Genomic DNA, 13,719 nt, shown 5'->3' on the forward strand with positions numbered 1-13,719 from the left:
CTTTAAATGAAAGTTTGTATCCTCTGGAATAAATATTCCAAAATAACTCCTTTATTTCCTCAAGTCCAATTGGAGTTCATGTTACTTGAATACTGACCTCCAAACTGAATTTAAAGTGTTCAAAGTTTTAGGAATTGGATTTAGAGTCCTTCTAAAAACGTTTCCTCACTTCAGCACTTTGCGCTTCAGAGCCTGAAATGTTTGCGCTAACCCAGAACAGCATGCTGCGCAGACACACCAATACATTAGCTGGAGGAATACACTAATCCCGTCCAGGTTTGACTTGCCTTGCTGCAGCGCTTAATCTCTAAAATCTTGTAACGCCAGTCTCGTTGCATATGCGCGCAGCCATGAACGTTAATCCTAATCATATGCGCTCTGCGTTATTCCGCATTCACTCTACCCAGGAGCACGTCCCTTCACAGAAGTCAAACGCTGCCGCCAGGACTTCAGAGATCCGATCTCTAAATACACAGTGATGGCAAGTGATAGGCCTCAGACTAACGACTAAGTTATTTATATCAAAGGAACTGCATTTATTCAGGCTCAGGTGCCAACTGACACGTAGTTCAAAACAATGGATCGTTTAACCTTACACCTTTCCTTCCCCTCTCCACCACACAGCACCCCCCCCAAATGCCCCGTGGCCTGCAGAGTTAAAGCCTCTGCCGCTGACAACATTGGTGACTGCACAGTCCCATGTGGATTCTGACAGCCCTGCCAGCCTGGATGCACCATGTACCGCCACTGCATTGGTTCTGCTGTAGATTAGACAATCAGACACATTAAACAATTCACATTTCTTCACATTAGCATCGGGTGGGCAGGTGGGAATTCTTTGACCTTCACTGCCTGTCGTGGAAATCAGAGGGGGTTTGCCTGCGGGTGGTGTGCTTATAAAGCACCTTTGTCGGTTGGGCAAGCCTTCATTCCCCTCCATGCACTTTTGATCACCTTAGGGTACCTCCCCATGCCCATTTCCTGTTGCCTGGCATCAACCTGTCTGGGTGTGTTTGTTCTGACTTGATGGTCGTCTAGATAAATAATACCTCCATCCCCAAGTACCGCATGAGTAAGAGTAAAAAACACTACTCGAGCAATCTTTGAGGCCACAGGTGTAGAGTGTCGTCAGCTTGGAACCGGGAACGCCGGAAGAACCCCCTGACCACTGTAAGGCAATGAAGGGTTATGTTTAAGCAATGATAATTGACAACAATGGGAAGGACAGTAGTGACAATGTAACAGCGGCTTACCTATAGTGGGCAAGTGGGAAGTTGTAGGCGTAGGCAGGTAGTATGTTGACAGCAGCAGCAGGCTGAGGTCACTCTAGGAGACACCTGAGTTAGGTATGGAACAAGAACGTAATCCGTTATCAATCCAAAACACAATCCGAGGTCAGGAGCCAAAAGATAGAAGTGTAGACAGGGAAATCCAAGTATCAAGTCCAATATCCAAGCCAGTGGTCAAAAGTCCAGATGATCAGAGAGCACGCCGAAATCCAGGTAGGGAAATCCAAAGACAGTCCAAGCAAACGTTCCATGATCAAGGTAGTACGTGAATAACAAGAGTAATCCAAACGCCAAGCAGTTCTCCGTGAAGAAGCTGTGAAGCAATGTTTCCGCGTTTGCTCGCCCTTTTTCAATACGAGCATGGTCATGTGACGCGGTCACGCGACCGCAGCTACATGTCATGTGGAACGCAACGCAGATAGAGATTGGTGTTGTTGTTGCGGGCGTCTTCCGGGCATGTGACGCGTGGGTTTCCCTACGCCCTTGCTTCACCGCGGAGCGTGAAGGAGTCGCCATGGCAACCACCAGCGTGGAAAGGTGCGTAAGGACACTGGTCCACCAGCCGGGAAATCTCTGCGGCTGTGCCGCTGCTGCTGTCGCTGCCGTTGGGAGTGCATGTGGGAACTGGGAACAGTAGCAGGTGAACGATTGGACATGACAGAGGACATGACAGAGCCCCTCCCCAAAGGCCCACGACCCCGTGGGCATGAAGAATGGTCCCGGTGAAAGCGGGCCAGTAATCGAGGGGCATGGACATCCCGGGAGGGAACCCAAGAGCGGTCCTCAGGACCGTAACCCACCCAGTCCACCAGGTATTGCAGGCCACCCCTGAAAACACGGGAACCCAGTATGGCGCATTCCTTAAACACATCAGGAGAGGAGACAGATATAGGAGCAGGAGGAGCAACCAATCGGGTAGGACCTAAACAATGCTTGACCAATGAAGTATGGAAGACAGGGTGGATCCGCCAGGAGGAGGGAACTGCAAGGCGTAGGGCCAGGATCTCGGAAACCCGATAAGTACCCACAAAACGAGGGAGCAACTTGCGACAACCAGGGATATGCAAATGGCGAGAGGAAAGCCAAACCCGATTCCCCACCCGATAGCTAGGGGAATCCACCCTTTTTCTGTCGGCCGCTGCTTTCATGAACGCCTGTGCCTCGCGCAGATGGGCTAACGTCTGGGCATGGATTGAAACCAGATCACAGGCACAAGCCGTGGCCACAGGGGTGTTGGAGGAAGAAAAATCCGGAAAAGGAAGGGTACGGGGATGTTGACCATATAGGGCGAAGAAGGGAGAAAAACCAGTGGAGGAGTGTAGTGTGTTATTGTATGCGAATTCAGCAAGATGCAACAGATTGAGCCAGGTGTCTTGGAATTGGAGGGACAGACAGCGTAGATACTGTTCTAATGCCTGGTTAACCCTTTCTGTCTGTCCATCGCTTTCTGGGTGGTAGGCAGAGGAAAATCGAGCATCAATGCCGAGCAGTTTGGTGAGGGCCCGCCAGAATCGGGACGTGAATTGCGTACCACGATCGGATACTAAGACATATAGTAACCCAAAAAGGCAAAACACGGACTTGAAAAATAGCTTGGCCAACATTGGAGCTGAGGGTATCCCTTTACATGGTATAAATCGTGCCACCTTTGTATAGGAGTCAACCACCACCCAGATGGTGTCATAACCCTGAGTACGGGGTAGGTCGGTGATCAGATCCATTGAGACAGTATGCCATGGTCTTGGGGGAATGGGAAGAGGTTGAAGAAGACCTAGAGGGCGACCCCTACATGATTTACCCTGGGCACAAACAGAACAGGTGTTGACATAGTTCTCAACATCGCGTTTCATGGTTGGCCACCAGCCCCAATGTTTGAGGAGATCTAGGGTACGTTGTTGTCCAGGATGACCATTAATGGCAGCATCATGGGACCAGTCTAGTGCCTGATTTTGTGTCTCAGTCGTGGGTAAGTAGAGCTTCCCTTGTACGAAAGGTAGCCCATCTTGCATAACCGGATCCCAGTCTGTTACCAAGAGCGGATATTGAGAGGCCCATTGACGTATGGCGGACAACATGGAACGCGATAGTGTACAGGTGCAAACAACATGCCCCTTTCCTAGTAGGGTATCAGGAAAAGACAGGAGGGCCTCCCCCCCAGGGGAGTGAAACAGGGCATCTGCCTTCCCGTGAACCACTCCAGATCTATGTTTAATCACGAAATCAAATGCAGCAAAGAAAAGATGCCAACGCACTTGACGACTGTTTGTGCATTTGAGGGAGGCAAGATCTTGTAGGTTTTTGTGATCCGAGAACACCACAGTTTGATGTTTCACGCCCAGAAGGTGGTGCCTCCAGATCTGTAAAGCATCTTTGATGGCTAAAAGCTCCTTCTCTGTGACTGTATAGTGCAGTTTGGTTGACGTGAACTTCCGTGAATGGTATGCCACGGGGTGTAGTCGGCCTGTAGTAGGACAAGGTTGTGAGAGTACAGCACCCAATGCGTACGAAGAAGCATCTGCTTCCAAGACAAAAGGGAGCTCTGGATCAGGATGTTGAAGCACAGGTGCTGTAGTGAACATGGCTTAAGGGAATCGAAAGCAGTTTGTTGTTCTGCGGACCAGGAATAAGGGACTAGAGGACTAGTCAGGGCAGTGAGAGGGGCAACAATAGAAGAGAAACCAGCAATGAATCGCCGGTAAAAATTGACGAAGCCCAAAAATGTTTGCAATTGTTTCAAGTTCGCTGGAACCGGCCAAACACTGATCGCTCGGACTTTGGATTTATTCATGGACAGACCCCCAGGTGATATGTGAAACCCCAAGAACTTGACCTGACTGGTGTGGAAAAGACATTTTTCAGGTTTGGCAAACAATGTGTTTTTTTGGAGTCGGGACAGCACTTCCCTGACATGTATAATATGTTCCTCCAGGGAAGAAGAAAATATTAATATGTCGTCTAAGTAGACCACTACATAGACGTTCAAGATGTCACTGAAAATATCATCCATGAAACGTTGAAACGTGGCTGGAGCGTTGCAGAGGCCAAATGGCATCACTGTATATTCAAACAATCCCTGTTGGGAGCAAAAGGCCGTCTTCCACTCATCCCCACTACGCATGCGAATCAGATTATACGCCCCCCGAAGGTCCAGTTTAGTGTAAACAGAAGCATGAGTGAGTTTATCTAGCAGCGTAGATATGAGAGGGATGGGATAACGTTTTTTTACAGTGATGGAGTTCAACCGCCTGTAGTCCACACAGGGACGGAGATCCCCCTCCTTCTTCGGGACGAAGATCGGACTCGCTGCTGGCGAAGTCGAGGGGCAGATGTGGCCCAAGCATAAAGCACTGCTGGATATATTCCTGTAGGGCTTGTTCTTCTGCCTGTGTTAAAGAGTAAATCCTGCCTTTTGGAACCAGAGCCTCGGGGACCAGATCAATGGGGCAGTCGTATGGTCTATGTGGAGGAAGGCCTTCCGCGGAACCCTTGTCGAACACAGCTTGAAAGCCATGGTACATAGAGGGGATTCCTGCCATGACCGCTCCTACCACATGCGGGCCCAAAGACATGGAATCATCCTCGAGGACCAAAGAAGCTACTGCCCCGAGAGCATTCGCCGGGTTGGAGGTCGAAGGGGGTTCTATTAGACAATAGTGTTGGCATATCTCAGACTCAAAGAAAACTTGGCCTGTGCCCCAGTTGATTAAAGGGTTGTGCTTCTTTAACCATGGAATGCCTAGGATGATCCCAAACTGAGGAGTAGCAATGAGATCAAAAGACTGAGTTTCCTTGTGGATTTCTTGGATTACAACCTCCAGCGTGGCTGTTTGTTGCATAATCGGACCTGAAGCAAGAGACGTCCCATCAACCGCCTGAACCGGCTCTGGATGTCTTTTGGATATCAATGGTAGATTTAGCGAGTTGGCTAGTGCGATGTCTATGAAGCATCCTGTAGCCCCTGAATCGATCACGATGTGCACTGGATGCGTGTTGCCTGTGGTGGGATTCAATGAGGCCTGGACCATCACGGGTCGGACAGGACCAAAGGCAAGGTCAGAGGGATTTTGTGAAGGACTCGCCCCGACCCCTGATCTCAAGGGCGAGTCTTCTGAAAACCCAGAGTCTTATTTTTTGGGCAGTGGGGACACTCCTTAACGAAATGACCATTGAGACCACAGTAGAAACAGGCATTGTCTGTTCTCCTATGTTCTCGTTCAGCCTGGGTAATGGGACTGCGTATCCCACCTATCTGCATGGGTTCACAAGTAGGATCAGATGTGGGTGTTGGTGGAAGGTGTGACAGACCTGTTTCCGCCCTGCGTTCGGTCCGTCTCGCGTCCAACTGTAAGACCAAGTCAACCAGGTCAGCATAGACTGATGGAAGAGACGGTACAACTGACAATGCATCTTTCATGGCGTTACACAGACCCCGATAAAACACTACTGCCTTTTTGTTTTCGGGCCAGGAGGTTTCAGCGGAGAGCTGGTTAAACCGAGTAATGTATTCTATGAGGGACTGTCTGCCCTGGGTGAGGTCCAACAATTCCATGTCCCGAGACTGCGCCTTGTACCTAGTATCGAAAACCTTGGGCATTTCACTGACTAATAGATCAAAATCGTAAAGGGCAGGGTGACCACTCTCTAACAGAGGGTTAGCCCAAGTGGCTGCCACACCTGATAAGTGGGAAAGCAAAAATGCAGCCTTAGTTACTGAGTCAAGGAATGCCTGAGGTCGGCACAAAAAGTGGAGTTTACATTGGTTTAGAAAAGTGTGATACTTTCTGGGATCTCCCTGATATCTTTCGGGGGCTGCAAGAGGAAATGGTGTTGGAATAACCACAGGGACAGCTGATGTAGGGGGTGGCATGGCAGGAGTCGGGTTCTGTGACGGGGAAGGATCCCCAAATTCGGAATCTGCAGGCAGAGGGTGATGGGAGCTTTGTAGGGTGTCAAGGCGGTGATGTATAGCAGTTGTGGAGGCGACCATGTCAGTACTGAGTGCAGTGGTGGCGGTGGCCATGTCAGTCCTGAGTGTTGTAACTGCTTGCATTAGAGCAGTCACAGGGTCCCCGGCTGAGGTATCCATTATCTGGACGACCAAAAGTCTTCACAGTCTGTTCTGACTTGATGGTCGTGTAGATAAATGATACCTCTGTTCACAAGTACCGCACGAGTAAGAGTAAAAAACACTACTCAAGCAATCTTTGAGGTCACAGGTGTAGAGTGTCGTCAGCCTGGAACCGGGAATGCCGTAAGAACCCCCTGACCACTGTAAGGCAATGAAGGGTTATGTTTAAGCAATGATAATGGACAACAATGGGAAGGACAGTAGTGACAATGTAACAGCGGCTTACCTATAGTGGGCAAGTGGAAGTTGTAGGCGTAGGCAGGTAGTATGTTGACAGCAGCAGCAGGCTGATGTGTTCTGGTGGCACTCTGGGAGATACCTGAGTTAGGTATGGAACAAGAACGTAATCCGTGATCAATCCAAAACACAATCCGGGGTCAGGAGCCAAAAGATAGAAGTGTAGACAGGGAAATCCAAGTATCAAGTCCAATATCCAAGCCAGTGGTCAAAAGTCCAGATGATCAGAGAGCACCACAAAATCCAGGTAGGGAAATCCAAAGACAGTCCAAGCAAACGTTGCGTGATCAAGGGAGTACGTGAATAACAAGAATAATCCAAACGCCAAGCAGTTCTCCGTGAAGAAGCTGTGAAGCAATGTTTCCACGTTTGCTCGCCCTTTTTCAAGACGAGCATGGTCATGTGACGCGGTCACGCGACCGCAGCTATGTGTCACATGGAATGCAACGCAGACAGAGATTGGTGTTGGTGTTGCGGGTGTCTTCCGGGCATGTGACGCGTGGGTTTCCCTACGCCCTTGTTTCGCCACGGAGCGTGAAGGAGTCGGCATGGCAACCGCCAGCGTGGAAAGGGGCATAAGGACACTGGTCCACCAGCCGGGAAACCTCTGCGGCTGTGCCCCTGATGCTGTCGCTGCCGTTTGGAGTACATGTGAGTACTGGGAAAAATAGCAGTTGAGCGATTGGACATGACAGAGGACATGACAGTGTTCCCCATCTGCTCGCACAACAAGTGGGGAGAGGGAGGAAGCAGTGTCCTCCCGTGGCCTGCTGGGTGATACGGCTCCGGTAGAGTCCACCAAGGCCTCCCTTTGCTCGGTGCATCCCCTGGCTGAGCTGCTGAACCAACAGTAAGACCATGAGTCTTTGTTTTTACTTGTGCTCCTCAGTTCATACTGAGCAGCTGATTTCAGTAATGGAGTGCATAGGAGATCACTTCCTTTGACGTTCATTACATCAGTTTCAAACTAAATACCTAAACTAACCTTATCAATTAAAATGGCATATTATACATTTCACAGTCTTTCTTTCAACGCTCCCACCAATAACTTTAGTTGTCTTGTCCCACGCAGTACTTCTTGTAGATTTTCCCAAAACCGGATTATTATGCTGGTTGCTCTTCATAAGGCCTCAAAGTTCAGAGCTTCTTTCAACAGGACCTTCCTGCTTTAAGTAGGACAATGAAAGGCAGTTGCAACGGTCTATTCAGAATCCGAGTTCCAATTGTCCTCCAATCAGGTGCCCTGTTTTTCTTGACCAATCTGCATCTTGGTCAGTAGCAGCCATGATGGCTTGGGGAATCTTCCTTCTGTAGATGAATTAGTTAAGGCCCAAACCAATGAAACAACACATTAAAACCCCCTATTAACCCCAAGCTAACTCCACATACAAGCTTCTGCCAACTGGAACTAGAAAAACTCCTAAACCTCCTGAACCTCTGCTTGCACCTCCAAGACAGGCAGTGGAATTTGTCTTAACACAATAAATAGAATTGTTTTTTGGTGTATTATTCACTGCTATTTCCCATCTCGGCAACATCTGACGTTCTCCCAGTTCTGACAAGTATGGGATCTACAGGCTGGAATTGTTTTTTGCTGCAATAACACGTGGTGTTCCACCACTCACTGCCTCATTGTGATGGCTGTATGTCGGCATGGCAATACTATTTCCTCCAGTTTGGATTCATCTCCGCATGACGATGAATCAGAGATGTACTGCGTGGGTACAGAGACCTGGTTGTAATATTTATCACTACGATAGGCACTACAACCTGGGGATCTGGCCAGATTTTGGTGCCTTTCACCGCATCCATACGGTGAACCCTTGGTTATCATCTCCGTCCGCACATGGGCGCAGTGGAGATCTGCAATAAAGGCTGCCATAGCAAACAAGTTTGCTTTCCTTACACCATTAACTTCAGCAGATTGCGCTTAGTTTCTTCAGCTGCAAAATATCCAGGCACAATGAAAGATTGTGGGGGGGCTCAGAGAAGCCTTAGTTCGGGAGCTCTGTACCAGCCACAAGGGATTCGAATCTGATTATGCAGAGGGATCACAAAACACACACACACGCACATCCATGTTTTGCATTCGGTTGGTTCCTTTTCAAGTGCTTCCATCAGAACGACGTTCTCTTTGGTGCTCATTACATCGACTTGCAGAGGGTGAAAGAAATACTTTGAGCTTGCAGCCTGCGAACTGTCCCTCGTTCGAGACCGGGCGGAAAAATGTCATTGTTTTTAACCTGTACCCACCTCGAAATAAGTAAGCCTACTGTAACAGGGCCACGATGCCTAAGGGCCGTTTGTGCACTTTATAAATTTAAATAAATCAAACTATGGGTTGCGCACAGATGTCTGCAGTAGACCTGTAAATATTCTAGGTTATTGTTCTGCTATGGGACCTGCAAAGTGCCCTGAGTGTCGCTTTTCCACCTCAAATTACTCCAGTTGCCCCAAACATCCCTTGAGGATTGCAGGGATATTTGTGTCAATTTGAGGGCAATTCTAAGGGCCTGGGGTCTCATAAACATCTTCAGACTTTACGTGAATCTCTTCGGACATGTTCATACTTCCTCATATGAATATTCCATTATTTGAATAACGTTAGAATCAAGACTTCTCTGAGGAAGGTTTTTGACATAATGTTAGCAGCATTGACTATTTCAGTTAGGTCCCCCTTTGGTGTTGAAACGGTGGGCTTGTTGGAATAGCTAGGGCTTGCGGCCCTTTTATCGATGTGAATTGACTGCTGCAAATCTTCAATTAGTGTTTTGTATAAAGGCGAATTGATGAAATTGATACTCTTCACCAAAAAGTAATAAGGCATGTTGATGGTAAAGCTTAAATATGTGATGCTTTAAAGCTATATACACGAATAGCAGCTTTTCCCCCTGATTCAGATACAACATTTGTTTTGCTTTGTCGCTTCTTCAGGGCATATGGGCTTATTTTGGCCAAATCATTTTAGCGGATTACATCCATACAAACCGCAGACTGAGAGTGAGTGGGGAATATAAGGGCAAGGTGAGGGGAGAAGGTGAACAGGGAGAGAGGACAAGTGGGATTAAGAAGGGGCAAGTGGCAGTAAGTAGTTCAGAGAATGAGCGGTAAAAAGATGCATTTAAAAGTATGAAACGAACAATGGTCCAATTATGATATATTTCTAGGTGTATGTGATTGACATTTGCCTATCTCTCCTTTTTCAAGGTGAAGCCCCGCCTCCTCTGCAGATGCCAGCCCCCTCTCTTCAGCGTACTGCTCCAATTACTCTTTTCCAGCCAAGCACTGGGAACTCTAGCCAGATATCAGCGCAGGCCCCAAGCTTACCACTTCGCCCCCAAATCACCCCTCAACATTCTGTGCTCCCCACTCAGACAGAGCCACTCCACAATCTTCCAGTGTCCTGCTCGGCCCCGGTGCGACCCATGGAGCGAACAGTCTCAGTTTCAGTGGAGAACTCTGTCAGGAACACCAGTGCGGACAGCTCTGTGCATCCGAGGTTCGCTGCTTCCGATGTCCACCCTTCCAAGGAGTATACTGGAGCGTCTACATGTTCTCGAGCGGCTCCCATTCCACACCCCCATGTGTACCAGCCAGCACCCCTAAGTCATCCGGCAAGCCTGTTTGGTGGTCCTCCTCGTTTCTCATTTCACCACCCGTACTTCTTACCAGGACCTCACTACTTCCCATCAAGGTCAGTGCCAGAAATATGCTTATACTTCATAAACTGATTTTGTAAACTAGCTTAACGTTTTTATCAGATTTCCCGTTGTAGCTCAAGATCACAAGTGCACTACCAAAAGTCCCTGTTGCAAAAAACATGCTCTTTCCCACCAGTTGGGTCTTTGGTTCCGCCACAGGCCCCACTGCAAAGATGTATGATGTAAAAAAGACTGAGATATTTGTTGAAGCTATCAGGTGGCCATGGCTCATAGCAGCAAAATCATATAAAACATTGCAGTTGGCTGCGTCAAAGAGTGTTTGCATGTATGAGCACCTGAGGTTGTGAACTCGTGCATCAGCCATTCAGGAGGTAAAGGCCTCTGTAATGCTTTTCTGAATGTGAGCGTTAGCCTGAAATGTAATGAATTCTGCTGGCTTGAAAGAACTACAGACAGCCATTGTCAGGAACATTGTTCTCACGTTTTCTTTGCCAACAACAGTAACAGTTAACAAGAATTGGGTTCATGATTGTAGTTTATAAGAAACCTCACCACAAGCCTATGAACTAAGGTCACCAACTGGTCTCAGATTCGTTGCAAGACAGCCCTGAGCTGAGTTATAACCCCCAGCCACCTAGAGGTTGACGGCTCTATGACCTCATGCCATGCTCTTGGTTCTGCAGCAGAGAGACCATCTAAAGAGCCACACCCTTCAGTAGGATTTATCACCCTCAGGGCAGGATCGTGAAAAAGTCAGTTTATAAGTATCCTCTAATGAAGTCTTTTAAAGTCCAGGGGGGTATCCTCTGTTTTCTGTTTTCACTGTAAGTGTACACATGTGAAAAGGAAATAGCCATAAAATGTGCGTAATAATAATTAAATGAATATCTGCCCTAAAATCTTTTATTTTGAGCAACTTCTTCTCCATTGGCTGGTTGATCTGAACTGCAGTATCAACCTAGTGGCAAACTCACCCTGTGCTTGGTCTGACCATCACACGATCACCTTCAACGACCATGCTCTAGACAGGACATCGAACATTCAATTTATACAAGAAACAAAAGAGGCATAACAAGGGAGAAACTGCTCCCCCTCATTCTTTCTATATTAAACAATACCTCACTGTCATGCACGGACCCTACAGTTCTAGTGGATACTTTCAATAATACCATGCTCAAAGCGATGAACCACATTGCCCCAATTAAATCGCGGAAACCTAAACCTTGTGCACACCTCAATTGGTGGTTCACTCCACAATTGAGAGTGCTACGCAAAGAAAATAGAAATTCTGAAGCCCGCTGAAAAAGTCACACCTCTGATGCCAACAAGGATAGCCTCATTATAGCATCCCTTAAGTGTAAAGAGGCAATCTTCCAAGCTAAAAAAGATACCTATAACAAGCGTATTCTGCAAGCGGAATCCAATACCAAAGAGCTTTTTAATATACTTAAAGAACTTGAATCTCCAACCATGCCTCCTGACACCTGTAGCAAAGACAGTACATGGTGTGCTAATATACAAAAAGTGCTCCTCGACAAAATCTCAACACTCCAATCCAAAACCAATGCAAAAAAAAGCAGCTTTCAGACTGACTCACAGCCTAATTCTCCCTTTGGAAAAAACACCCATATCCTAGACACCCATAAACCCTTGAGCTTTTCACCACTACCTATCTCAGAGGTAGAAAACATCATCAGCAAACTTAAATCTTCCAATTGCCAGGGTGACACATGCCCAGCTTCCATCATTAAGGAGGCTACCCATGAACTAGCTCCGTTCATCACTGCCCTAATAAACACTTTATTCAGCACAGGCATCGTCCCTGATAACCTCAAGGACGCATGGGTTATCCCCCTTCTCAAAAAACCGTCCTTAGACCCGAGTATACCCACTAATTACAGGCCCATCAGCACAGTTCCTTTTTTGCTTAAAATTCTGGACCGAGCTGCTTATTTGCAGATCCAGGACTATCTGGAATCTAATAAACTCCTTCTGCTCAGAACACATTGGAACAATTCTCAGTTTCTAGACCCATTTTCGACACCCCACAAATCATCCTGCAAGACAGCATCATCATCATCATTATTGACACTGCAGGCACCGCGCAATGTCAACGTTTTCTCTGAGGTTGAGGGCTTCGCTAGTGACTTACTCACCATGGAGCATGACTCAATGTTAAGATTTATTTTGGCAGTGTGCCATTTGGCATTAAGCAGGTCTAGTGTGCCCTTAAAAAGAAAGGTGTTGGTGCCGAGTTGTTCTTTGTTGACAATGGAAAGTGCAAGAAAATGTACACCAGTGCACAAAACAGGTATGTAGCTGCTTACAGAGCCGATTTACAAGCCTTTAGAAACATCTAGCTCTGAAGACATGGGGAAGGGGGCTTTGAAAAAACTATTTTTTTCGGGAGGTTCGAAGCAGAGACATGCTCTAAGTCCTTCCAAAGATCCTTCACGTCGAAGTGATATTTCATTACCTCATACTAACACAACTTGTTCAGAGTGGTGCATTTATTCAGCCACCACACCATTACCACTACCTTCTACATTTGTTTTATGTATTTGTATAAAGCACTCAAACCATGAGTGCATGGGAGCACTACAGAACAGAATAAAATTAAATGAAATAACTACCCAGAGTTGCTAGCAAAACAGGTGCAAAGAAAACAAATGAGGGCTTTATAAAAGTTAGTTCTTAAAGCAAAGGGAAGTGTGTTCTAAATTCTAGTTTGTGCTCCTAGAAGATATTCCAGAGACCGTATGCATTCAGAAGTGGTTTGAGGGGGGCTTACAGTGGGTGGGCCAGCTTTGGAGACAGGGGCAATGTATTCATATTTTGGAATTAGAAAACGCTTTGGGAATTGTGTGACTGCCAGTGTTTCATTATCTGACGCTGAAAGGGGTATTTTCACAAGCAAAATGGAGGAATGCAATAGCTAGACCCTTGACCCTGTTCATTTTGGGAATAGAGGATTAATGCTGGCCCTAGAAGGGGTGATTCTAGACGTTAAAACAAAGGCTATGTCAAGCACCTGATCTCAATGGCAGATAGACATTGAGATAGAAAGCTCTCATGCTCTCTGGCAACAGATGTGTGAACAGAGACAAAGAACCTCCATATGCAATCATTTTTTAGCTCTGTGGTATTAAGCTCCTCCTCAGGTGACACCTACCTCCAACAAGATTAAGCATGTATTAGGGAGTGCGGAGTGCCTGTTGCAGGGTTTGCAGAGATTAAGGTGTATACTTAAGCAATAAACTCTGAAGGGCAGGGTCAGTACCGGGCTAGGAAATTACTTAAGGCCAGTGTCCTCAATGTGTCCACTCCTGTAAAAAGGAGGAGGTAAGTGGGGCTGGAAATCTGAGGAAAAGAGGGGCAGGGTTACAGGGGTAGGGGAAGGGCA

General features: G+C 47.2%; 1 protein-coding gene across 1 annotated transcript in view; it reads left to right on the forward strand.

The window, feature by feature from the left end:
- The window catches only part of SOX30 (SRY-box transcription factor 30), a 698,329-nt gene that overhangs the window by 603,762 nt on the left and 80,848 nt on the right, over positions 1 to 13,719 (forward strand). Inside the window, exon 4 of the mRNA XM_069652843.1 lies at positions 9,862 to 10,348. Within this exon, the coding sequence (XP_069508944.1) occupies positions 9,862 to 10,348 (487 nt within the window). The remainder of the gene's footprint in view (positions 1 to 9,861; positions 10,349 to 13,719) is intronic.

The sequence above is a fragment of the Ambystoma mexicanum genome, chromosome 3q (assembly GCF_040938575.1).
Source record: "Ambystoma mexicanum isolate Mex_15411 chromosome 3q, UKY_AmexF1_1, whole genome shotgun sequence".
Classification (NCBI taxonomy): Eukaryota; Metazoa; Chordata; class Amphibia; order Caudata; family Ambystomatidae; genus Ambystoma; species Ambystoma mexicanum.